Source organism: Talpa occidentalis, unplaced genomic scaffold, assembly GCF_014898055.3.
Source record: "Talpa occidentalis isolate TD23 unplaced genomic scaffold, MPIMG_talOcc4v2.1 talOcc4.10, whole genome shotgun sequence".
NCBI classification, from domain to species: Eukaryota; Metazoa; Chordata; class Mammalia; order Eulipotyphla; family Talpidae; genus Talpa; species Talpa occidentalis.
In genome coordinates, this window is record NW_023600993.1 from 27,323,072 (window position 1) to 27,348,877 (window position 25,806).

General features: G+C 46.8%; 1 protein-coding gene across 1 annotated transcript in view; it reads left to right on the top strand.

The window, feature by feature from the left end:
* The window catches only part of ITGA9 (integrin subunit alpha 9), a 284,237-nt gene extending 258,733 nt beyond the window's left edge, over nt 1–25,504 (top strand). Inside the window, 2 exon segments of the mRNA XM_037526417.2 lie at nt 11,803–11,922; nt 20,944–25,504. Of these exon segments, the coding sequence (XP_037382314.1) occupies nt 11,803–11,922; nt 20,944–21,042 (219 nt within the window). The 3' untranslated portion in view covers nt 21,043–25,504.
* The last annotated feature ends 302 nt before the right edge of the window (nt 25,505–25,806 follow it).

A 25,806-nucleotide genomic window follows, 5' to 3' on the forward strand; every position in this document is an offset into this window, starting at 1 on the left:
ACGTAAATAAACTATAAATAAATGATGAAATTTAAAGTTCTATAGAATGAAAGACCTGCTCCATGTGAGTGAGAGCTTTGGAATGTTCTGGCGGGCCACAGTGTTCCCAATTAAGGGCTAACGGGAAAAATCACCAGGTTTTCTACAGGTGGAATCTCTTGAGTAGTTGAAAAATAATATCACGAACACATTGCCTTCAATTAGAGACCTGAGCTGTGGGATCCAGGATGAGGTTGCTTAATGTTCCATTTTGGGGTTCTGAGTCATCTATGGGCCCCCAAAATATCACTTCCATTAATTACTGTGCCATGTTGAACAATGTGGTGATGTTTTCATTATCAAGAGTTCTTTGGAAGAAGCTTTCATTTCAACTGATTTCAGTACTTCCAAGAAAAAAGTAGCACCCACGGGGTGCCCCATAAGGCCCCTTCCCCTCCTGCTTTCCATGACTTTGCTTTTGAGTCCTGGAGCTAAGATGAAGTTCTCCATTCTGTTCTCTACTTTCCTGGCAGGAAAAACAAAAATCTTTTCTGAGTAGGAAGGTTTGCCTTTTTAGAACAAATATGTTCTTCCTGGTATGATTCTACTGAATGCCTGGCTTTCTGTCAACCATCCGAGGGGAAATTTCCATAGAGGCTAGCCACCAAATTTAAATCAGGCAAAATTTCACAAGATTTTAGATTAGGCACCAAATTTTTATGGCCTTGGAATGAACAGGAAATGTACTTGTAGCTGGTATTGAGTGGGGCATAGGTGAGTAGAGGAGCAATCTGATTTTTAACCATATAAAAGTATATATAACTGTTCATTGAACTGGTAGGGAAATCAAGTCATTTTTCTATGATTCTTTATAGCTTTTATTTTTATGCCATGATAAGAGTAGGGCTTTCCAGAGCATCTAAATGAATGCCTGGGGATATGTAATAGATTCTTGAATCATTTGTCCTGCTTATTAATAAGTAGATCTGGGTGATTCCCGGTGGGGTGTAACATGTGTCCAACACAACCACCCCAAACCTGAAATCCCAGGTGAGTCCCATGGGACCACACTCGGTGTTGGTTGCCAGGTGTCCCTAATGTGCTGAATTTCCTCTCCCTTCAGCCCAACCCTTCCCACTTTCAGGGAGAGTTGCCAGTAACGGAGGCTAGAGACTCCCCCAGGGCAAACCAAAAGTTTATAGAATCAGCTCTGCTACTGCGAGCTGCCACCCCAAACTCCTTCTCATGTATGAGAAACCTACATAAGTTACTAGCAACTTATTACTGTTTTCTTGATATTTTAAAATAGTGGAATATACGGTAAGCCTGTCCACCCACAGGTGAGGAAGGAAGTCACTGCTGTGGGGGTGCGCCAGGTTGAGATCTCAGGGCCAAGCCTGAAGACTGGCTCTGTCTCATCTCATCAGAGTTGGGGTGTCAGAAGGCTCTCTAGCTGCTCTCAGAATTGCCAGAAAGGCTGGAGAACCAGGCTGCGGATAGGAGAGGAAGCACGTAACTCAAGGGACTGGGACCACAGACTAGGGCAGGCCACAGGAAGAGCCTGGCAAGGTGCCTGGGCGCAGTGGTCCCTGGCCTCGCTCCGCCTCCTGTCCTGGAGTCTGGGAGGAGCCTCTTGCTGGCTGAGGTTAGGCCCCTCTCCAGGGACTCGCTACCCCAGGGAAAGCCGCTCAGGGGCACTCCAGCTACTGAGTGTAGTTTCACCCTCATTTAGAAAAGGATTCCCCAGACTGGAAGGGGGATCAATACCAGGTTGCTAGAAAGTGAGACATGTCCGTCCCCGCCCCGCCTCCCCCCCCCCACCTCCCGGCCCCTTGAGCTACTCTAATCCTGAGCGTCAGTGTCAGGCCAGCCAACCCCTGCTCTCTGTGGGCTCCCACCTGAGCCAAACTTTGTCCTATTTAGGCCATGTCATTGTTGGTCACTTCTGGGGAAGCTGCAGCCTTAATGAAGAGGACATGGTACTCTTTGTCCAAAACTGTTTGACAAGGGTTTGTACATTTTGCTTTGTTCTGTTTCGTTGTAAGAAGTAACATGCTTGGAAGAGCAGTCTTCCTTGCTGGTTTATGAGGGCCCTTCACTGTCTGCCACAGGAACCACGTGTCCAGAGAGGCTTTCTCCTCCCTCTCACGACTGCTGCCATTGGTGTCCCTTGCCCCGCAGTGGGGAGAGGGCTCATAACTTCAGCAGAGCCCACCGGGTCCTCCCTGGGTTGGAACCACGATGCCTCTTCCCCTACTGAATGAGGATAGTTGGAGGAAAGAAATGGCTTGCCCAAGATGTCGCAAAGGCTGTGCTAAGGGCAGCGCCTGGAGCTCTTGCCTTCCAGTCTGGTCACTAGGTCACATAGTCCCTGAGCCTCCTTGGACGAAAGGGACTGGACAGATGCACAGTATCCAGTATGGAAATGAAAGAAATGACTCGCTTTGAAGTGTCTGTTAAAACTGCCCAGGTGCACAGGAGCCCAGCCGGCTCTTCAATGGGCAGGTTCCAGAGGCCTGGCTCCCTTCACTCCGGTTTGGGGGGAGGGGGGGGCTTTCCCTTCTCAGTCGAAATCAAAGCCCAGAGTAAAGCCTCGTGACTGCAGCTATGCAGCTATTTCCAAACAAACCTGACAGCCCAGCACTAAATGATCAGGACAAAGTTCCAACTTTATTTTCTCTGAGGCTAGTTAGCTTCAGTTCCCAGTGTTGGCCCTTCTGGGTAGTTGGTCCTTCCAGATTGACCTTTTCCTCTGAGAATAGAGAGCACCAAAGCTTCCCGTTGGAATAAAAAATAATACCATCTCCCTCTCTTCTTAACTGTGTTACTGTGGGTATGAGATAAGTTCTATGAGCCTGTTCATCATCTATGACATGGGAAAGATGTTTTGAATTCCTGGAGATGTTGAGTGGGCTTAACAATCCCTTTGGGGGGTGGGAGAGCTCCCAAAAGAATGGTGACATGCCCCAGCATCTCAGGAGATCACCCCTCACATTAATGTCCCCTTTACCCTACTCTCTACCACTGCTCCCCCCAGTCAAAGGCACAAGGCAAGGTAGTTCAACCAGAAGGGCATCATCTAATGTGGTGAAGTTTCCTCCAAAAGATGCCACTTATATTTCCTTTGTCATCCTGCTGCTTGACTCAAACTAGGACTAACTAGAACTTATGCTCTACCACTATGTGGCCCATCAAAGTAGAAGTATGTTCCACATGGCAAGAGAGTTCTTACCCCTAACCTCAAGTTACATTGAGATGTAAGATGGAGAAGAGGGTCATTGGAAGGTCATCGCCACTCTCATCCTATATCATCATCAAAAAGATAGGTGGCCTTCTCACTTACACCCCAACATATGAAAATTAAATTCTAAACACAAAGGGTTGGAAAAAATCCCAGTAGAGTTTTCCAAAACATGTGAGTCCTATTTCCTAAGGGTTACCATTTGCTTATTCATTTGATGAATATTTATTGGGTGCCTGATATGGGCCAGGCACTGTATTAGGCACTGAGGAAGCAACAGGGAGCAAAATAGCCATGGCCCCCACTCTCTCAGAGCTGACTGAGGGTATAACAGTTAGGAGCAAGGAAGTACATGGTGTTGCATTTCAAACTGAGATCCATTCCGTAGTAGTAGCTGCTTTAGACCGAGGGGAATCAAAAGGAATGTGTCTCCGAAGAAGCTGAGACCTGGAGAGTAAGAAGGAATTAGTTCACCAAGCTTGGGAAAGTGTCCCAGTTGGACGGTGAGGAGAATGGGTAGCTGCATAAAGAGCTTGGCATGTTCCAGGTATCAGGACCAGGTGAGCAGTGGAGACATCCGCGATAGAAGACAGGCAGCGTTCTCACGCTGTGATATCAGGGGACAGTTCCAAAGGGAAGTCATTGAAACTTTCCGTCTTGAGCAGGGAGTGGCATGATCCAATGCATCTCTTTAAAAGATCACAGGCTGCTCTGCGGGCAGTGGGTTACAGAGGGCAAGGACAGAAATGAGGACACTCGTTGCCAGGTGGTGACTGTCACCTGGCAAGAATCTGATGGTTGATGAGATAGGAATCGACAGGTACAGTTATGTCAGTAAAGGGGTAGCAGTTTGACCCTATGGGTTGGGAGGGATCCAATAACATCGTGGTCCCAGCCCCTTGCCTGGCGCATCCACATGCGATTCAGCTAATAGTAGCTCTTGTGGGATATAAAGAGCCAAACAGGATGCCCCGCATGAAAAATGAGACTCTCCCACCCCCAGATCCTTAAATGTCAAGGTCAGTTTACTCTAAGTCAATGATTTCCCGACATCATCATCATTGTTTTTATTATTTTTGGACAGGATCCATTTCTAAATTAAAATATTCTTTGGTGTGAGTCAGAGGTGGGGAACCTGGAATTCCCCCACCTTTAATCTTTTCTGTGGAAGCCTTTGCACCCCCTCACTGAACCCCTGCCTTCCATAGAACCCATATCTCTAGAAGGTCCTATTTTAGGACAAGGCTGCTATTCAGTTCATCCATATTTTTGGACAAGGCTGCTGTTCAGTTCATCCATATTTTAGGACAAGGCTGCTGTTCAGTTCATTCTTTCACTAGACATGAATTATATTTCTATTAAGTATGAACAAGGAAAAAGTATTAGCCTCAAGACGTCCATGGCACAAACATCTGTTCATGGCCGTGCGCTGCAGGAGCCTGTGCTGAGGAGGGGAGAGTGGGCTGCCGGAAGGAGAAGCCTGTGAGGAGTTTATGCGTGGACCAGGAGGAGCCAGTGGTGTGCTGTGGAGGCTAGATTCTCAAGCAGGCCCCGAGGTGAGGGTGTGTGTGAGTCATTAGCACTAAGGAAGGGCTCTGGTAAGACCAGGAAGGAAGCAAGGAAGCAGAGAGTCAGGACAGGGAAAGGGAAGGAGGGAAGCAAGGGTGAGGTTTCAGGGGAAATGTAGCCCCAGCCTGATCATGGAAGGAACTCGGACACTCAAACACCTCACAGTGTGTCCCACCTTGAAGCAAGGGAGCTAGGCTTGCAAACTCCTAGACCTGTCAGCCATTGGCTAGGCGCTGCCCCAGGAGGCAGTGAGGGCCATGCTGCTGTATCATCCCAGTGCACCACATGGGAAAGGTCACCCATGAGAAGTGGAAGCACACAGATGCTGGGGTGGGCACAGCACAGCACAGCACAGAGGGACCAGAGGCATGTGGGCAGAGAACCAGCATTTGCCTGGAAGGTTGCTCTGCTCAGTGCTCACCTGACCTGCTATGCTTAGTGGTGTGGCTGTTTTAGAGGCGCTGCTATACCCGATCCCTGTGAGTGTAGGACATTTGATGGGAATCTCCCATTACTCCCGTGTTGTCCCAGGTGAACAAGAAGTTATGGTTCCCGTTTTCTGTTGAGGAAACAGGTTCCAGGAGGTGAAGGGACCCTGCAGCCCGAGGTGCCACAGCTTGTCAGGGGAAAAGCCAGGACCAGTCCCAGGTCTGCCTGCTTGGGATCCACGGGTCCTGCTTGATCCTTTGTGCCTCTGACCCCCTGTCCTGGTGCCCCACGCCCACACACGTGGGACACCCTCCTGAGCCAGCGATGGGACTCGCAGCCATGGGTGGTGAGCAGCTGGCCCTCAGTCTAAGGAGTGACCTTTGGCTGTGGTGGCCTCAGAAGCACATCATGTTCAGACTTAGTGGACTGTTGATTCTGGAACTCTTCCCGTTGCGGTCTGGTTCCTAACCAGATGCACAGCTCCTCGTCAAGAGGAGAATTAGCACTCCTCAGTCCTGATAGCCTGAGGTAAACGAACTGCATTCCCCTCCTCCCTTTAAAGAGCCTTGGCTGAGGATTATCAGGAGTGATAGATAGAAAACCTCTCAGCACAGTTTCTGCCACAAGTTAGTTCTCAACAAAAGTGTCCCATTAGTAACAACAAAGGAACCAGCACTAGCCCTACTCTTTCCTCTGCAAATTCTAACAGAGCAAGGAATTTCTGGGACCTGGTGACTGGAGGCAGGGCTTGTTTGCCATGTCTGCTCATTGATGTCCTTTGCATCAATCTCCAGACTGCCCTGAGCTGGGGTGCTCTGTGAGGGAGACGTTCTGAGAACAATTAAGTCATGGCTCTGTTGGAGACATTTCCCCAGCGCCCACACCCCCTCTGGCCATTAGGTATAATCAGAAGCAGGTGAACATGTCATTTCTTTGTCCCAGATGTTCTTCTCATTTCCAGTCTTTGCTTTACTTAAATCCCTTCCCACTGTGAGACATGTTTGAGTGCACCTTGCTGTTGTAATTGCCCTTTATCCACCCAGGCCTGGGCTGAGCCTTCCCTGATGGAACTGTGGTCCGGCAGAGTTGTGGGCCAGCCCTGCCCCAGGTGTACCCCGTGTGGTAATATTTCAGGCCTTTGGAGACCTGAGCATTTCCAGCTATGACATTAGGCATATTTGCAATGGTCAGAATGTAAAAGTTTCCAGAAATAGTGAAGGAAGTGCTGTGGCTTAGGTTCGCCAGCTGCATCTGACTGGAAGCTGGCTCTTGGTGGGCCCTGACATTGCCTGCCAACTCCAGGAGCAGTAAACATCACAGCAGCAGGCAGGAGGCCCCTTGTCCCAGCCTGACATCTGTCCTCTGGAAGGCTCTATTGAGGCAAATCCTCTTAGTCCTCATTTTCTAATCCTCATGTTTTATTTGTTAATGTCCAGCACATATGCCTTTCAGCTTCAGTCCATGGCCATTAAATCAACCATCCCTTCACTGGTGAGGCATCTGCCTTCCCCATCGCTCAGCCTCTGGGGCTTCTTGTTCTTTGGACCTGCATATTAAGTTCTCCCTTCTAATCTAGATTTACTCTGCAGGTTATTTTTGCAAAATAACCAATCGTGACACTGTCCTGGATTCCCATTTGTCTTACGATAAAGCACATCATTCTTAACATGGCCTCCCCCACCTCCTGTCTCACCAGCCTTATCCTGAATATCTTCCTTTTGCTTCTTGTTCTTTCTGTCTGCTGCCAATTTTTCACTCCTGTGAAGCTCACTCCTGACAGGGGTTTTGCACATGCTGTTCCTTCTCCTTGGAATGATGTTCCCTCAAACTTTTTGACTGGTTACCTTCTTATGCATTAATCCATAGCTCAAACACTTCCTCAAGGAACTCATTCTGACTGCCATGCCTATCTCAGAATTATTCTTATCTTGGGGGAACTCCCCAGACTTATAATTTTGCATTTATTTACCTAATTGGCCGGTATTATTAACAAACTAGAAGTTTCATGAGGCAAAGGCTACCTGTTCTATTCATCAGTGAACCACACAGTGCCTGGCATATAGTGGTGCTACATACACATTTGTTGAATGCATGGATAGACTCTTGAGTGGATGGGTGGGTGGATAGATAGATGGACAGACAAACAGACTGATAGTTGGACAGGACTTTTCCAAAAGAAATAGCATTTACAAGTATATTTTTGAAGTAGAGAGAAGAGATACATACCGAGGACTCCAGCTTCAAATCCGATCATCTTTTTTATTGCAGACTGAATCATATTCATGCTTCATCTAAGATTATAGCAGGAAGGACATTGAATTTATTAATTTGTACATTTGAGCATCAAAATGAATCACTCCCTTGGTTTAGGTGACAGGAAAACTTTCATTCAAACCTCTGCTCTGTCAGAATTCACAGTATCCTGATGTCACAGGCAGGAAGATCCTGATATCTCGCTACCTCACAGAGGAAGGACCTAGAGCTGGGACTCTGAAGTACTCAGCTATGGTTTTAAAACTAAACTTTGTGGAGTCCTGGTTCCTTTGTAGTGGCCCTGGGCAGCTGGAACTGGGGGAGGGAGAGGTAGGCTTGGGAAGGGGGTGTGAGTAGGTGGGACTATGGCTGCCCACCTTCTTTACAGCCAGAGAATCTCCACTTGCTCTGTTCTTTGCACTGGGGCACTGGAGATGATTTCCTCTGCTGAAAGAGGAAAAAAGCTCAGAGAATGATTCATTCTGCTGAGAAGGGAAAGAGTGGGCCAGGCGTCTTAGAAGAGATGTTGGAGCAGAGTCTCTCTTTTCAAATTTTTTTTAAGTTGGCTTTAAAATGCTTATATTTTTAAGTATTTTAATAGAAAATAGAAAAATAATGTTCATAATGTCAGAAACCACCTATTTAAATTTTTCTACCATTTTCTATGAAACTGAAGTCTAGATATTAAACTGTCATTCTGCTTCTTTTAATAATATGTATCATTTCTCCATTTTATTAACATGTTTGTAAAAGGATGTAAAACTTATGAATCAGGCAAAAGATGGCTGTGTGTTCATTCAGTAGCATACTGGAACATTCTTAGCCCCTTTCTCTCAAAAAGTGCAGTCCTTGAACCAGCAACATCAGGGGCTTATTTGAAATGTAACCTCAGGCCCCAACTGATTCAGATTCTGAATCAGTTCAGGTTCAGAAATGAATTGGACTCACTGGTTCGGAATCCACGTTATAACAGGATTCCTCATGTGATCCTTACACATTAAAGTTTGAGAAAAGCACTGGTTAGACAGTCCCGCCTAAGTCTATAGTCCAGATTCTGTGAAATTATATATAAATTTATAGAAGCCTGATAAGTTATAAATAACCTTTGCCAGTAAAGATGAAAATAATTGCGGTCTGGCAGAAAATATAATCCCTGCCTATTTCCCTGCAGGGTAGAGCCAGTTTTGTATCTGATTTCAGCATTCATCGTGTGTGTGTGTGTGTGTGTGTGTGTGTGTATGTGTATGTGTATGTATAGACATATTCAGATCCTCATCAAGATTGAGATCCTTCTTTGAATTAGTTTTGCCATCCTGCTGATACCCTTGATAATGAATTAAATAAATCTTTCACGTGTATTTGCTGTATATTTGTGTGAGTTTGGTTTTAAAGTTTTTGAAAATTATACCTTGACAGCCAGATTTATTATTATCATTTTTAATAACTCTATAGTACTCCACTTTGTGATTGACTATGATTTACTTCTTTCTTGCTCTATTGTCAAACATTTAAGCTATTTCTAATTCTGCACTAATGCAAATAATTCTGCAGAGAACATCTTTGAATATAAAATTTTTTCTGTATTTTATGTTTCTGGACTGAGTAAATTTTCAATTCAGAATGACTGGATTGAAGTGTGTGAATATTTTTAAGATGAGCAACATTGGAGTTTGTGAAGTAGACAAAAATGAACCTTCTAGGTGTCAAGAGCAGCCTGCTGAGAGGTTGGTGACCACAGGTCTCATAAGGGGAGAGGACTCTCATTGGCTCACTGGTGCTCCAGGGGGCTGGGAAGAGACTAGATTGAAAGGAGCCTGGTACTGTGAACTGTATACAGCCATGTGTCGCTTAACAGCATGCTGGTCAGCCATACCCCAGACATATAGAGGTGGTCCTGATGGTGTAGCCTACATGTGCGGGAGGCTGCACTATCTCACTTTGTGCAATTTCTCTCTTTGATACTGGCACAGTAACAAAATCACCTAACACATTTCTCAAAACATATCCCCATCATTAAGTACCACATGACTGTATTCAATATAAAGGAACACTCGACAGAAAAGTGACATGATAAGACCTGTGTTCTAGAAAGACAACTCTTACTGCAAGGAGGCATCTCTGAGGCTCCTGAAATAGCACTGCTGAGAGGAGAGTGAGCCTGAACTGGGGCATAACTAGGGATGGGAACCAGAGGATGGAAAGAAAAGAAATTTTGAGCAGGTCAGGAGCTTCACCAGGAACTTCCAACTCATTGGTGGTGAAGCCAAGCCCTGGTTGTCAGGACTTCTTGACTCTGCATGTAGTCCCTGCTGTGTTCCCCCCGTTGCATTTTTGTCTAAGATGTGCCTTCTCAGAGCAACAGGATGCTCAGATCATCCCCTACAAGTGAGTTTATTAAAATAGTGATGTGCAGGAATCAGCTCTGCTAGAGCATTAAGCACACGGCCAAGATGAGCAGCATCATTAAAAATAATCAAAGGTGGGCCTCCCCGGGTGGCGCGGCGGTTGAGCGCTGGGTTGCCAAGCTGCCCGCGGCCTCTGCGGCACCGGTTCTATCCCCGGCTGCTCCCCGGCCACCAGAGGAGGGTCCCACATGGCGCGCAGACCTCTCCTGCCGCTCGCTGCTCCCCTCAGCAGTGTACTTCGGTCCTTCTGCCTGCTCTGCTCCCTGCTCTGGCTCTGGTGAATTCTCTCACCCTCTCGCGCTTCTGACTGTACCCAGTGCATGTATAAACAAACAAACAAACTAAACAAAATAAATAAATAAATAAATAAAAATAATCAAAGGTTAAGCACACATTCCCAGAAGTGACAGGGCATTCTTGTGGAATATAGACTAAACTGTAGCAGATACTCTTTATGGTCTCTGTCCTCCAGCATGGCTTTGCCAGGATGCAGATTTCAGACACCGAGGGTCAAGCAGTGTCCTGGAGACTGTTAAGGGCTGGTCTTAGCCCAGCAATTCATCGTCAATAAGAAGGGCTTAGCAGACTTTTACTCTGGGACCTCAAGCCTGGTACTTTCACCAAACTCCTTTGTTTCCCCTTTTCCCATTTCACAGAGGAGGAAACTAATTGTAGCATCTTGGTTGCCCAAGGTTGCATCACTCAGCCATAGAGATTGCGAATGTGGGAGGTAATTTGATCCACAGCCTTCAAGGGGAAAAACCTAAAGACATTAGTATCTGTCTTTAAAGATAAGAATCTCTCATTTAAACCAGATGGAAAGTAGTGGATCTAAAAGGACGGATTTCAGTGTCATTTCTGTCCCACCACCTCCCACCCCAAGTATTCCTCCTTCAAGATTGCCTATTACCTGTAAATCATACTTTGTAGTAGCCTCTAAACAGATAGACTGGATAATTAAATTGTGGGGATTTCACACAATGGAATACTATGCAGCAATGAGAATAGACAAGCTGCAACCTCAGCCAGATGCAGTAGTTTGTGATGATTCATTCTAGTTAGACTGAGGACAAAAGTAGGTGAAGCTAATCTAGGCTGTTCTAAGTCAGGGTGGTGATTGCCTTTGATGGAGGGTGGCTTTAGCTTTCCTGGGAAGCTGGTCAAGTCATGTCTTGAGCTGCATGCTGGTTACCCAGGTGCATTTAGCATTCAGCTTGTGGAAATTCAGTGAGCTGTGTGCTTCAATTATGCACAAGTCACCCCTAGTCCACCATCATGATCCATGGTGCTTCCTTTCCTCTTTGCTCTTAACTCTCCCTCTCCCTTCCACCCCCTAAAATTTTTTCAAAGTTGTGAAAATTTGCCTAACCAAGACATGGCTGCATTTGCATTTGGCTCCAGTTGGAAAGCAGAGCACAACTCCTTGAGGGAGTGGCGTCAGTGTGACAGGCACTGCGATGCATCCCCTGGCAGACTGTGCCCCCACCCCATGGAGTCCACCCTCTACGAGGCACTGGCACTCATCAACCAATCACTAAGTCATGCATGGAGTCAAACCCAGAGTAGAAGCCCTGTCTTCTATGGAAGACACGTCTTCTTTGTTACAAACCTTCATGAAAGGGAGGCTTGTAATCTGATGTACACAAGAACATAGTATACCTTTAAGTTTTTCACCAACTTGTGTTCACTGCAGGATATTTAAATCAGGTGTATCATTACAACCCTTTTCAGAACTGGGGCTTGGATGTCAAGTGCCTTTTCAGATCCAAGTGAAAAAACCTATCCATCTATCCAGGAAACTATTCAACAGAGCCCATATTTTAGGAACAACTGAAGAGTCTGAACACATCTCTTTCGTTGGCTCAGATGTTAAGCCCAGGTGAGCTTCCATCTGGGAAACTGTTTCACTTTGGCTCTGCCTTCCAGGTGGTCTTCGAGGCCTTGCACAACCTGGAGCCCCGTGGCTACGTCGTGGGCTGGATCATCGCCATCAGTTTGCTAGTGGGAATCCTCATCTTCCTACTGCTGGCTGTGCTGCTCTGGAAGGTGAGTCTGGTGAGAGCAGGTCTGTGGCCCCCACCATGGGCGCCGGTTCTCCCTGGAAGAGCTTCCTGTCGGGACTTCCTTCGTGGAGCAGGTACGGCCGAGGGTCCCTCTGAGGCAACTAATGGAATTTTGGCTCCTCTCGAGGCCATTCAGGATTGAGGATGGAGTCGCCTTAGAGGAAGCAAAAATCTCACTCCCCTCTTCCCTGCCCTAACAGTGTCACCCACAGTCCTGACACAGGGGTAGTGGGATCCTAACACCAAAACAGGTGCTTGAGGAGCAACTGCTGGGACTGGGGTGATTTACTTATACTTGAAGAAAATACAGAAAAGAAACCGCAGGGAAACTCTTTGTTCTTTCCCCACTTGGAAAAGGATTCTGTGCCCAGGAGACTGGTGCCTGGGATGGGCCACCAGCCAGGGTGCCACCTGGGTGGCATCACTGTCCGTGCTCCCAGCCCCTCGTGGCTCACTTGAAGGTGACCCCTGCCCCCTTCCTCAGGGGACATCTGCTCATCCTGTGTGCCTTGCCTTTTGTCACTGTCTTAAGGAGAAAGGGGTGTCCTCACCCCACATCTAGGTGGTTTCTTTGTCTCACACTGTCCTCCCAGGGATGTGAGAAGCTTCTTTACGCCAGAGCCTCCAGGTTGGCCAATAGTGGCACAGGGTCATTATCAGACGAAGTCTGTCTCAGCCACTGGACAGTGAGGTTCCAGATGGGTGGGATCCAGATCTGTCCCCAGCTCCTACGACAGCACCAGCCACCATAGCTGGAACTTCCTGACCCCACAGCCCTGCTTTTCCAGTGCTCCGGGTTTTTTTACATTATTTTGCATGGATGCTTTAAATCCAAATTGTTTCTTTGGGATAGCAAAGTAGTGGCTACTTACTGATCATAGGTAGTGACATATCAATAAGAGAAAGAAGAGGCGAGGACCTCAGGAATGCAAATCCCAGAAATCACCATGTGGAGCACACCCGCCACCACTTGACCTTCTGTTCTGCTTCATCGCCACGGGCCAGGCGTTCTCATAACATCACCCTGTTTTTTAATCATATGGTAAATTTTCTGGTAATATAGTTGGTTATCTCTAAATTTAAAGCAGTGAGTTTAATGAACTGGGAAAAATAGAGTAAATATATTTTAGGGGGTCCAAGAAGTCTAAAGACACAGGAAAAAGTGTGTTTATTGTACACTTCCCAGATTGACCATTGCACTTTGGGTTGCTTTCAGTTCTGAAGTGCTTCAACTGAAAAAATGTCTGGCATTGGGAGAAAAATTTATTGAGCACATTCATTGAAAGACAGTTTATCTTCCAGACTTCCAGGCTACTATTTCACATCTTAATTTTCTCAGATCAGGCAAAGCCTGTTTCCAGCACTGCTAAGGCTGCAGGTATCCGCACTTCCTCTGCTTGTCCTCAGGCGCTAGAACTTAGGTGACTCCTGGTTTCATGCTTCTCTTAATAGTGCTGCAGTGAACACCCTTGGAGCCAACTATTTGCACAAGTCCTTCATTGTATCCTTAAGATAAAACTCTAGAAATGTATATTTTATTACATGCTGCACACTGCCCTCTGGAAAGGTCCTCCCCATTCACCCTCCCACAAGAAGTTTATCAGAAATAACCATTTTCTTGTATATTTGCCAACGGTAGATATTATCTTTAAAAAAAAAAAAAAAAAAAAAAACCTGCCAATTTGTTGTTTGTCTAATCTACATGGCCAGATAGATTTCTAGTTCTCTCTTCTGCTTCCTGCCCAGACAGCCTCTGGTTTATGGGTGGAGAACAAAACCAGTTCAGTGTTTGGGATCTGAAAAGACAGTAAAGGCTGTGGGTTTGTATGTGTGCATGTGTGTGCGTGCGCACATGTGTGTATGTGCATGCACGTGTGTGACTTCCTTCTGCATGGACTTTTGAAACGAGAGGGCACACCATCCTCCATGGCTAGTATGTGATACTGAAGGGAACAGAGAATGGAGACCATGGCAACCACCGTGGCAACCATACCCCCCTCTCTCATGGCATGCACGCCTTTCCTGTGACCACCCCACTTGGCTCTGCTCCTTGGGGGTGTTTCATCTCCTGTGCACTTTTCTGCCTTCTTTTACCTGTCATCTGCTTAGCTTTGCTTCAGTTGTGTTTGTTTAAAGCATGTGATTGCAGGAGGTGACTTTCATGGGGTAGCCAGGACCCTGAGGTCACCCAACTGTGTGTGAACCAAAAAGCCAGGACCCAAGAAAGGAGACCTGCCTTCTGCCATGGGCTGGGAGAGATGGCAGGGTTGTGGCCACCATTGGACCTTGACCCAGATGAGATCTTGCCATCACTAAAGAGGTGGCAGAAAAGTTGATTGTGTCACTGGATGCCTCCGTGTGTTGCAGCTTGACTTAGCTCAGCTCAGTTGCCCACTCCTGGCACTTGTGGCTAGAGGCAGGGAGTTGGCAGGGAGAGAATCTGATCGACCCAGCTAAGCAAATATGGTGACTTTACAGGCAGTTGGAAAAGACAAATGAAATGTCGGATTATTTTGAAGACCACATATTTCTAAAACTTCAACTTCAGACTGGTCAACTCTGACTCCTGTGCCTGCTTCCTCAGAAGGATGCATTCAGTGTAGTGAATAGAGAGCCATGTCCTGAGGACAGCCTAGTGCCTAGAAATCTGTTTATGAATGGACCTAAAGTCCAGCCTCACACTTGACTTACACAGGGAAGTCTTAATGGTCTATGACCTATCGGCTGATCATAGTTCTTCTATAATTCCCTCCATTCCTTTCAAAGGAAAAGCCACCAAGTGGTATTCAGTGGCCACTGCTGCTCAGGAGACACTTCTCCTGGGGCCTCTAAAGACAGGTGGGTATCAGGCGGCCTCTGCCCTTCTGGAGCCACCTCTCTCAGTGTTGCCTTTAGAGTAGCTCTACTTCGCTACCTGGGGCTGCTTGTTACTACCTGGAGTTCGCGAACCAAAAATGGTTGTACCCAAATATTTGTCATGTTGACCTAAATCATGACATGGTGCTGAACATAGAACAGAGCGAGTGGCTGTGCCAGTGCATTCTTTGTGGCCCCTGGGCCTTGGGTGAGCACACTTTATGCTTGCTAGATGGCGGGTGCCTCTATTCAGCAGAGTTCTGGGGCCAGGCCTGGGAGAGCCGGCCAGGGGGAGCCGACAGAGCCCTCATCTTGAAGGCTTCTGGGGAAAGCAGAGGCAGTGGCTAAGCCAAGACACCCTGAGGAGTGAGGAGGACTTGGTCAGGTGGGGGTGCCTGTGTCACCAGCCCCACATCACTGTGGTCCCACCCACCCACCCATCATCTGCTCTTTGTCTAAAACAGAAACCCCTTTAGGCTCAGCAAATGCCTTTTCCTACACAAACTGCCTGCTCGCTGCCTGGTGCTCAGCTGCCTCCTCGCTCAGCCCCTGACTCTGGGCAGACCCCGAGCCACGGAACACCCGCCCGCTGGCATCCCAGTCACTCCCTCATGCTTGGCGGCTGCAGACCTTGGCTCCAGTGCAAAATCCACAATGAGGGCCCCGAGCTAACCAGACCCTTCTTCATACTGAAATGGATCCTAATCAGCTTTCCCAAAGCCGGGATGTTAGCAGACACTGGGAGCCATAATTTAAACTTTATGTGTGAGGATTACAGTAGCCTGCCAAACCACCATGCAGGAGAAAACTTTGAAATCTGAAACTCTTTTAGGGGAGAGAAATCCAAATGAGTCCCCTCTCTTTCCCTTTAGCTCCTGCCTGGGGTTGAGGCTGCCTGGGCCTGCGCCCACTACCTCTTTAAGACAATCCTACAGGCTGGCTATGAGGAGAAAGGTCCACTGTCAGAGGTCGAGTGGGGAATCTCTTCCCGTGTGACGTTCACCTTTAAGAAGTGCTCCTTCCACTCCTTAAGCCAGCCTTTGAGTACAGTGGTAAGAGAGAGAAGATGCTGGCAAGTTTTTCCTTGAGAAGAAAAAGCCTCTTTTCGGGCCCCAGGCTTCTCTCTCCTTCCTCTCCTTCCACGCCCTCCTCACGGCTCTCCCCCTGCCCTGTGCAGTTTGCCAAAACACACAGGCCACCTCTCAATGAAGCAGAAAAACTCTGTGTCTTCCTCTACTGCTTCAGCCTAGGAGCCCTTCCTCTCTCCCCCGTTCACTCCTGGTGGAAGCCAAGAGAGCCTGGAGCAAAGGGCAGGGCCTCTGGCACTGCCCGGCAGCCTGTGACCGGCCCTTCTCTGAAGGCCTGGGACCTGCTAGCTCTTTCCTTTCTCAAGTAAAGAGCCAGGCTGCCGTGTGTCTGCTGCCCGTCTTGAACCCTCTGTCAGCTGGGTCTTTTCCAGGAGCCTGCTGCTTCAGAGCTGGCTTTGGGCTCCTGGTTTTCATTTGTGAGCATTACTCTGACCTCAAGCAGAAACTCTTAGAAAAATAAATCTGTGAAATGGCTCAGAGAATGTGTAAGGTTTGGCAGGCCCTCCAGGGGTCATTGAGGTTATCACCTCCCCTCCAACCAGGCTCTGAGGTCGGTCCTCTGGAGGAGAGCTCAAAGAAACAGAGAGTGCCCAGCACAGGCGCGTGTGCGTGCACACACAAACATCCTTCGCACTGTTGCAATTAAAACCATGTGCCAGACTCAGTGGGGGCTTATTTATGTTTGGAAGTAAATATTGGGCTGATGTTGTGCTGTCGACATCCCCAGACAGAGACATGCTGTATAAATAGTAAAGTCGTTGAAGACATCCATAAACATAAGACCCTGAGTTAGTCCAAAGAAGGAGTTTGTCCAAGGTCTTTGGCATGGCTGATCAGGAGACAACCTGAAGGCCAGGAGGAGGAGATGAGGGAGCTTCACTCCATGGGGTGAAGACCCCATGGAGTCAAGTCGCCAGCTCTCCACTCACCCCAAAATGAGCTGGGAAGAATGCTGGTGCAGCAGGACCACAGACCCCAAAACTTGGCCAGGCCTTATTTCCTCTTAGGCCCCATGCCTTTGCAACTCTTCCCTAATTAGGGCTATTTGGGGGAGATCTGCTGGTTCCCTGGGAGTATTCTGGCAGTGCTTTGATGAAAGTTTATATCAGAAAATTGTGTAAATTTGTCAGGAGGATTCAAGGAGCTGGTCTTCAGGGCTGCAGCCCTGATCAGGACCAGCACAGACACGAAGCCAGAAGGCGCACTGCTCCCTTGGCTTGCAGCTGAGCAAAGCTTGGCGGGAGCCTCTCCTCTCTAGAGCTTCCATGAGTGTTTCCTCTGCTACAGACAGAATAGTTACAAACAGAACCTTTTGCCCCTCAAGTGGCAAAGCAAGCCCTGGAAGTTTCCAGAAAAAAGTACAGGAAAACATTGACTCCATTGGATTGGAATTGAGTGTGGAGCTGCTGAGGATCCAGCTGAACTCATCACTGAGCGTTTCCCATCACCTCAGTATGGGCTTAGCTGGCAGCAAAAATAAGTTTGCCCAGCACTTCCCACAGTAACTATGAATGCTAGTGAGTGCAGGTGTGTGCCACGGGGGGCCTGCTGCCGGGGAGACAAGTTTTGGAAGTCTGTAGTAATCCTAATTTATAGAATATTATCATTCTTTATCCTTCATAATATATCTTTAATCTACTTTTTTTAATATGCTTTTATAGTGAAGTAATAGACATTACATAAAAATTGAAAGTTCAGTCTTCCAAAACCTCTTTGCAAAAAGTTGTCATGGAGCAAGGACTCTGTGCCTTGTGTGGGCCCTGAACACACAGCTGGGTGCCCCACGGGCTGCAGTCCCAAGTCTGCATAGGGGACCGAGAGAAAAAGCAGTCACTGTAATTCAGAGCTGGGAACAGTCTGAGAATGTCGTCGGTCCCTTGGGAGAAAGCAACAGGATTCTGAGCCAGAACATGACCTGGGCTAGTTAATTGGAGTGTGAGTAGTCATTAGGACTCGGACTCCCTGAGACATGTCTCTTCTGTACAGCCCCCCTGATCAGGCCCTGTGGCACTGGGCAGACCTGGCAGGACACGGGTGTTTGGGTGACCAAAGAAAGTACACATGCTTCGTAAACCCAGCCCTGGTCTGTGGGCTCATTATCAAAAGCCAAAACCAGGTTCTAAACAAAAGCACAAAGGTGATAGCCTCCTTTTCTGAAATAGTTGTTTTAATTATGTAAGAAATAATATATCAATTTGACGCAGTCACAGGTAGACCATATGGCACCTCTGGCAAATTAGTAAATGGCCCTGTGCCCCTTCCACCGGAAACTTTACTTCCATCTGTCAGAAAATTCTGAAAAATTGACTGATTTTGTTAGAAAGAGACACTCTACCGCCATCTGCTGGAACTAGTCATAATAAATTTGCCTGCTTAATGTTATCTGGGATGTGAGCAGCTCCCTCATGTGCAGTGCACCTCCCACTCTACTGTACCGGGCACTCCCTCGTCATGGGAGTGGATTGTGTATTAGGAAATGGTCTTTGGGCTCCAAAGAGAGCAAACATTTGTGGTAGTCCGGCTTCTCAGCCAATACACAACACCCAGGTTGTGCTGGGAACAGGGCTCTTGAGACCCTGCTGTGTTGGCGTAAGCGGAGTATGAAGCTGTTTCTGAGAGCACCTCTACCGGCACTGAGGCCGCGCCCAGGGTGGGCTGGGCATGGGGAGGGATCTTCAGGCCTAATACTGACACCACCCCACGTGAGAGGAAAAAGCTTTTCACAGCATCACCTCCATGGCGTCCAATTTTCAAAGCAAGTCACAGTGCAGATTCAGGTTTGGGAGATAGATCCCACCACCTGATGGGAATTGCTCCAAAGTCACATCGTAGAGGGTTTGGAAGCAAGGAGAATGAAGGATTGTAGGCATTTTTTTGCAATTTGTTGCTGGTACCAAGTACAGATGAGATGCTGAGTGCTCGGGACTAAAAGCCCAAATCCTGCTTCAAGGAGTCCCAGACAAAGCTAATAAAGGAGCCATCGCTAAATTCTGCCTGAGTAGTGTCACAGGAAATACCTCTTACTTCTCTGGAATTAAAAATGAGTAACCTGGAATTACTGAAATGTCACACCATCAACAGTGTTATCTGCTGAAGAATCTTCTTTCCACACTATAGTCAGCGTATGAAATGAGCACACAAGGTCATATTTACACAGTCGACCACACATTTATCTTTACAGGTTGACCTTTCAAGCAGTAGCTTCTTAATTAGACACTTCCATTAAGTCTTAGGTTGCTTTCCTGGCCTTCTGCGGGTGTACTCAGGGCTGCAAAGACCTCTTCCTAATTATCCAGAACATTCAGGCCAAGGCCTCTTTCCACATCCCTTGCAGAGGGGAGAGAGTGGTAGTGTTTGAGGAGAGAAACGCAGGTGTCAGAAAGTGGTCTTGTGCTGAGCTGCAAGCACTAGGAACTGGATAGCTGCCTATGGAACTGGCCACAGGGACTGAGGCTTAGAACTGGCAGCCCTTGCAAGTCACGACTCCTTCTAGTCATTCAAACTGCATCAACCTTGCTGACTCCACTCAAAATGAATGCTCAAGATCTCCTTGGCAATGTGGGTAGGTGTTTCCTGGAGGCTCACTTGACAGGTCTCATCTCTGGCTAGGCCATTAAGCCCCCATTTAGGAGGTGACAAGATGGTGCAGCGAGGCAATTCTGATGCCTTTCCTGCTGCCACTGCTTTGGGCGAGCTCTTGATCATCAGGGTGAAGGAGCATGAAGACAAAGACACAGATAACGCAGAAGTTTTATATGCCCATGAGAACTGGGTTAGCGCAGTGATCAACTTGGGGCAGCTTTTACATATGCATTTGCTGTGGGCAGCAGAGACTGCGAGTCTTGTAGGTTCTCCAGTACAACTCTGGGAGTCTAACTAAGGACCAGTGACACCATGAACCTGCCGTGCAACCGTGCTGCTGGCAGCGGACCAAATAGGTGTGTCTGTTTGAAATTCCTTATTCAAGGAATGGAAGGGAGACTCGGAAGGCGAGTCATTTTGGGGCAAGGTGGCATCAGGAAATATTGATAGGGGAGCAGGGAAGCAAGAGGGGGAAGAAAATGAAGCCAATGAAGGGTTTGTTATCAAACAGTGCACACTGTAGGTAAGCTCCCCTGGGAAAGCTCAGTACCACATGCACCCCAGGCTTGTCACAGCCAAGGAGAGAAGGAGCTGGAGTATGTGCACACCCACTGCAGACGGCCATGTTTAGAGGCAGATGTAGGGAGGAGTGTCTGGTAACAGAGATACCGGGTCTCGCCGAGCACAGGAGGAAAGGACAGCTTTGTGCAACCAAAAATGCGTTCAGTGTCCGGTCCATGATGACTGTATGAAAAAGCTAGACTGGTTTTTCTGTTTGTGAAAAGCCATATGACATCAGAAGGAAAGGTTGTCTCCGAACTAAGATCAAGGAAACTGCCATCCTGGATCGGGAGGAGACAGTCCTAGGAAGTCCACACTGCGGGCCGTGGTGCCCCTGCGGCTTAGGCTGACAGCTCTCAGAGAACCCTCTAGAAGACAGCAAGGCAAACGCAGCCTGCAATCGAAAGCAGATTACGTGACAGCAGTAATTATCAAATCACTCCACAATTGCTAATATCTCTCAGGGTAGCAATAGGTTTCTCAAAAGCTGATTAAGATCCAGAAACATTGGGTCCTTCGATCTCTCACCTCCTTCACTGCTCTATGCTGTGAGTCTCTTAAAGAAAGAATGAATGTTTCTCAAACGCATTTGGCCATGAAACCTTTTTTATTCCCAAACTCCTTTGAATAACTCTCAGTAACCAGTGTTCCCCAGCACACAGCTTGGGAAACACTCTGCCGGAAGCACTTTACAAGGAACAAGTTATTAGAAGGCAGCCGACAGGAGGTCGATGTGTATTAAAAAGAGGCTCCACGTGATGCTTTTTCTAAATCGGTCTGTGCCGAGGAATTTTCTCCATTGACCCCTCCTGGTACTCTGAATGTGGGCCACGCTCCACGTAGGCCAGGCTGCCCTGGGGTAAAAACCACAGATTCCAGCATGTCTAACCTGCTTCTCCTCTCTCTCTGCCTTTCAGTTGGGCTTCTTCCGCCGAAGGTACAAAGAAATTATAGAAGCTGAGAAAAACCGGAAAGAGAACGGGGACAGTTGGGACTGGGCCCAGAAAAACCAGTGACCCACCACGCCAGTCTCATGACCTAACCTCCGCCTGTTGTCCTTGATCTTTGTATCTTCCATATTTGGAAGAAAGAATCTTCTCCAGATTTTTCGGAGGCCCCAGTGATGCTGTTCTCTTCCTCATTTTCTCACGCCCAGGTGCCCACCTGAGGCAGCCACTTTGGCCAGGTCCCATGCCTCGAGCCACCTCCACTTCCTTTTCAAGATGAACTCTGAGCTCTGGAAAGCAAACTACAGAGCCAAGCAATATTTATGGATGCGACATGCGTGGTCAACCCTCAGGGGAAAACTGTTACCTAAAAGTATTTTTATAAATATAAGCCTTTTATACTGATTATGTCTTTATATTTGTATCAATGTTTTATTATTTCTATTAAATAGTTATATAATTCACTCAAGCACTGATATCTGGTCTGAAACCTTGGAAATACATGTACATTCATACAAATTTTTAAAGAAAAATATCTTACTGTACTTTGGAACTTGCTGTTCAAAAAAGACTTGTGGAAGAAATAATCCAGAGAAATCTTGTGTCATCAGACCAGCCAGCTGGCAGGGCTGTGTATAAACTGTGGATGTGGCAAGACTCTGAGACATTTCACATTGCCTGGAGTTGAGATTGAAATCATGTGCTAAAGAACTGTGTGGTTTTTCATAAGTACCTTCCATTGGAAGATTCCCAACAGAAATGTGGACAGAAAAACCCGAATCAGAGCAATAAATCTGCTCTACGTCACCTGCATACAGCAGGCATCTCTGCTGCTTCTTGGATCAAGAGATGAAAGCTGGGAGCAATGCCACTGGGTCATCTGGTAAACCTCAAAATGCCATCTCATCCTGGACATCACGCATCAGAGTGCGCACGCTGAAAGGACTAAATCAGTGTCTTCTAGCAAAGACTTGTGGCTGAATGCTGTGATGTGTTGCCTTTTCATGGTCATTTGAGCTCAGAGGCCTCCATTTCCCTTGTCACTCTTGCTGTCCCAGCTACTGGCAATGGCAGTTTTCTTCTGATTTTCTTAAAGTACTGTCTTGGGCGAGGTTCCTAAGAAGCAGACTCTGAGACAAGGATTTGCATGCAAGTGACATAATAAAGAAGTGTTCCCAGGTGCCACTAGTGAAGTGCAGGACAAGAAAAGGGAGGGAGTCAGGTAAGGGTGCATTGAGGATAGCTTCAGCTTGTCCTGCAAGGAAGTTCTGGGGGGAGGGAGTAAGTGATGTGTCCAAGTTGTCTTAACTTGAAGCTAAGGAGATGTGTGTTCATATTCTTGATCCCAGAGGAGAAGTAAGCTTTCTACTCTCACTTCCTGGTGGCTGAACAGTTCCCATAGTTGAGGAGTATTCTCTAAAGGAGAATGGCAAATTGCACCCCCAGCTTGGAGGGGAGCATACAGCAATGGTGCAAAGGGACCTGGGCATGGCATTGACATCCTCCCCTGTCCTCTGCGTGTGTGAATGCTGAGTTATGGTCTGGGTACCAAGCTCTCAATTTGATGGTGTTTCTTATCAAATGAATAGGGCTGCCCAGTTTCGAGGGCAATGTGATTTTCTAAAAGGGCAATGAGATGACGGAGGCAGTGTGCTAGGCACTGCACCTGGCCTGTAGTGGACACTCAATAACTGTGCACCTCTGAGTGTCTTTACCATTGCTGGATAACCAGCTGAAAACAGTGGGAGGGAAAAGTAGGCTAGAGCAGAATCTGGCAGAGTTCTAAATGGCTCATTATAGCCTGTTCAAACCCCAGCTACATACAGATGGCATCAAATGAGAACAAAGCAAAAATGAGACCAAGCATCTTTCTTGTATACTTGAAGCTAACAAGATGGGGGGTGAGGAGTTGTGAACATTTTTGAAAAGTCACAGAGCTCAACTTCATGGGAGACAGGTGTTTTATACACATACTTAACTAATACTTGCAAACAGATCTAAAGTTTTGGCAAATTTTCAAGGGTGCTGGGCAGTCGCAAAGCTGGCATGGAATGTGTGTGTCTTTGGCTTCTTATTAGAGGGTTGACTGGTAGAGGAATATCGTGACTGTATCTTGCCTCCCATCCTGTGAACACAGGAGTAGATGAAACAAAGGGTCTAGTTGACCATAGGTTGAGGAACAGAGGCACAGATTCAGATTCAGGCAAAGAAACCAGTTCATACTCAGAGTTTGCCTGTGAGTTTTATCACAAGTAATAAAGGTAGTCTTGAGTAGGGGCTAGTCACTCATTTGACTTGTTTCTGGGCTCCCTGTTGTGCATGGGGTTTGGTGCTAGTTACTGGAGGTTCCCCAGAGAAAGCCATAGGCACATTTTCCCTGGAGGAGGCAAACTGTCCTGTAAGAGAGTATAGAGTGTAGATTCTTTTATGAGACCCCATCGGTAACTTTTCTTTGACAGACTCTTGTTCACCTTGTCATTTAATCCATCATTTAGCAATCTTAGGCAGTAGACCTGGGACAGCTCCATTGGCAGCTTTGGCTAACTGCATGTTTAGCCACTCACCAACCTCCTACAAGGGATGCAGATGTGTAGGTGACGTGAAGGACAACTCAGAGGTATGTCCACAGTTCTGCCAGCCAGGGGGGAAAGGCTCAATTCTGGTAGAAGACTCCTATGAGCATTCTCAAAGCCAGGATCCATTTGCCTCTGGTTGATTCATAATGGTGGAGCTGCATGAAGTAGTTGCTCACCTAGGAGATCAGTAAGCTTCATAAGGCAGTTTTTACTTGGCCTCACTAGGAGCAAATACTGGCAGCCTCTCTGGGAACCTATTTGAGGAGGGATGATGCCTCTGCGTGTCTGATCATGCTGAGTGGCAGGAGGGCTACATGGACCAGGGACTTAGCATTTAGCACAGTGATGGAGAAAGAAGACAAGCACATCGTTAGCAGTTCATCAATTCATCCAGATCAGAAAACTTCAACAGTCTTTCAAGAGAAGCGGACAGTGATTTGGTGTGTCTGGGTTACTTCTCCAGAATATTCTTTTACAATTCCACAGTGCATTCTAGTTCCACCCCTCTGCTTCTATGGGTCACTGTGGGATCCTATAAGATATTCTCTTGCACAGCGCTATTTCCATCTGCTTCAGCTTTAAGTTGTGTATTCATTATGATTTTAACCAACTGTCAGAAGGACTGAGGTGCTTTTTAAATATGAAAAAGGGGCTTTTATAGAGTAAAATAATGTTCCTTTTTCAAACATGATTTGCATGTACTCAATTTACATGGGACTCAGTCAGTTTGGCACATCCTCTGGATGAGTGAGTCCTGGGCTTGTAGCAAAGCAAGGGCCGTGACATTTAGGAACAAGGGGACACTAGTAAGAGGGAGTGGGTGCATGGGCCTCATGGTGACTGACAGGCGCGGATTCCAGAATCACTTCCTGCTGTGATCACAGGGCTTTCCATGTGTTTTTGGAGAAAATTGTATCTGCATCACCTGGAGTATTCTGAAGTTTGGTAAACTTTGTAGAAGATCCAATAGAAAGTCCTCCATCAAATCATGTGTGGACTAGAGTCCTTGAGGCAAAGGGAAGGAGGTTAAAAGCAACCAGTTGGCCAGCTGGCCAGCACTCTCCTGGAAAACCTGGGATCTGTTTTCAATGTGGAAGTGTTGTATACCCCCCTTCACCTCCCATCCCCCCAGTGATATGTGGGCTGCATGCTACCTCTTGGACCCTAGCAGAATGATTTTTTTTAATCATTTTTTATTTTTGGATAGTCTTATGGCCAGTAAATCACATTTAGGCCTCACTTACACGTGAAATGTATACCTGGTGAAATGGACACCTGATTCAAACTTCCCAAAATTTAGAGGCACTGCAAGGATTGTCATTAGGGGAAGATGGCCGTTTAGCAGACAAAAGCAGAAAATGAGTCATGTCAGAAATACTCCAATATGCAGGGTTTTAGTTGTGTTTTGTTTTGCTATATAGAACAATAATATATATTTTGGAGAATATTTTCTGGAACAAACAATGGCTGAAGGGAGGCTATGGAGCCAGGAAGGCCAAAATGAACCTTCTAGAATGTCATCTGATTTGCAGCACATGAGGGGATAATGAACAAATTTCTCACATGGTGCAATGCTTTGTAGCACAATGATCTAGATTTTGTTAAGGTCTTTTTTAAATTCTAATGTGCACAGTGTGATTGGCAGAGTGAGTTTAAAAAGCTTTAAAAGTGATTAATTGCATGGCAGGCACCCACGCTAACTTCACTTCCAGAACTTGACTGATGCATCCTGTACATTTCCTTAGAGGAATTTTGGTGGGTGGGGTGTTCCTCCTCACAACGTCACGTGTATTAGTGTAAGCAGTCACTTCTAATTCACTGTTTGGGAAATGCAGGTTTACAAAAATACATGTTTGGAATAAAAAAAATGGCTACAAATGATTCAGGAGTTTGATCTGTAATTTCTTTGCTATTGAAGAATTTGAAACTTGTTAGGGTGTTGAAAATGGGGTGTCAAAGTAATGCCACATGAGCTTAAAGAGCATGCAGATATATATAATTGCTCATGAATAACCTCAACGTGGCTGAGCTGTCCTTGATGCTTGGATTCCATCCCGCGGCCACCACCTTCCCTGAGCATCACTCACCAGCCCAGGGCCACCCTGGGACCTTCATTTAAATGTGCCCAAATTAAATGAGTGGATTCCTCATTGCTTAGACTGCTTCCACCTGCACCCACCAGTCACAAGCATCTTCCCAGAAGCTTCGTGGCAGCATTCTTAGACATTTACAAATGTTGATTTTTAATCTCCTCCAT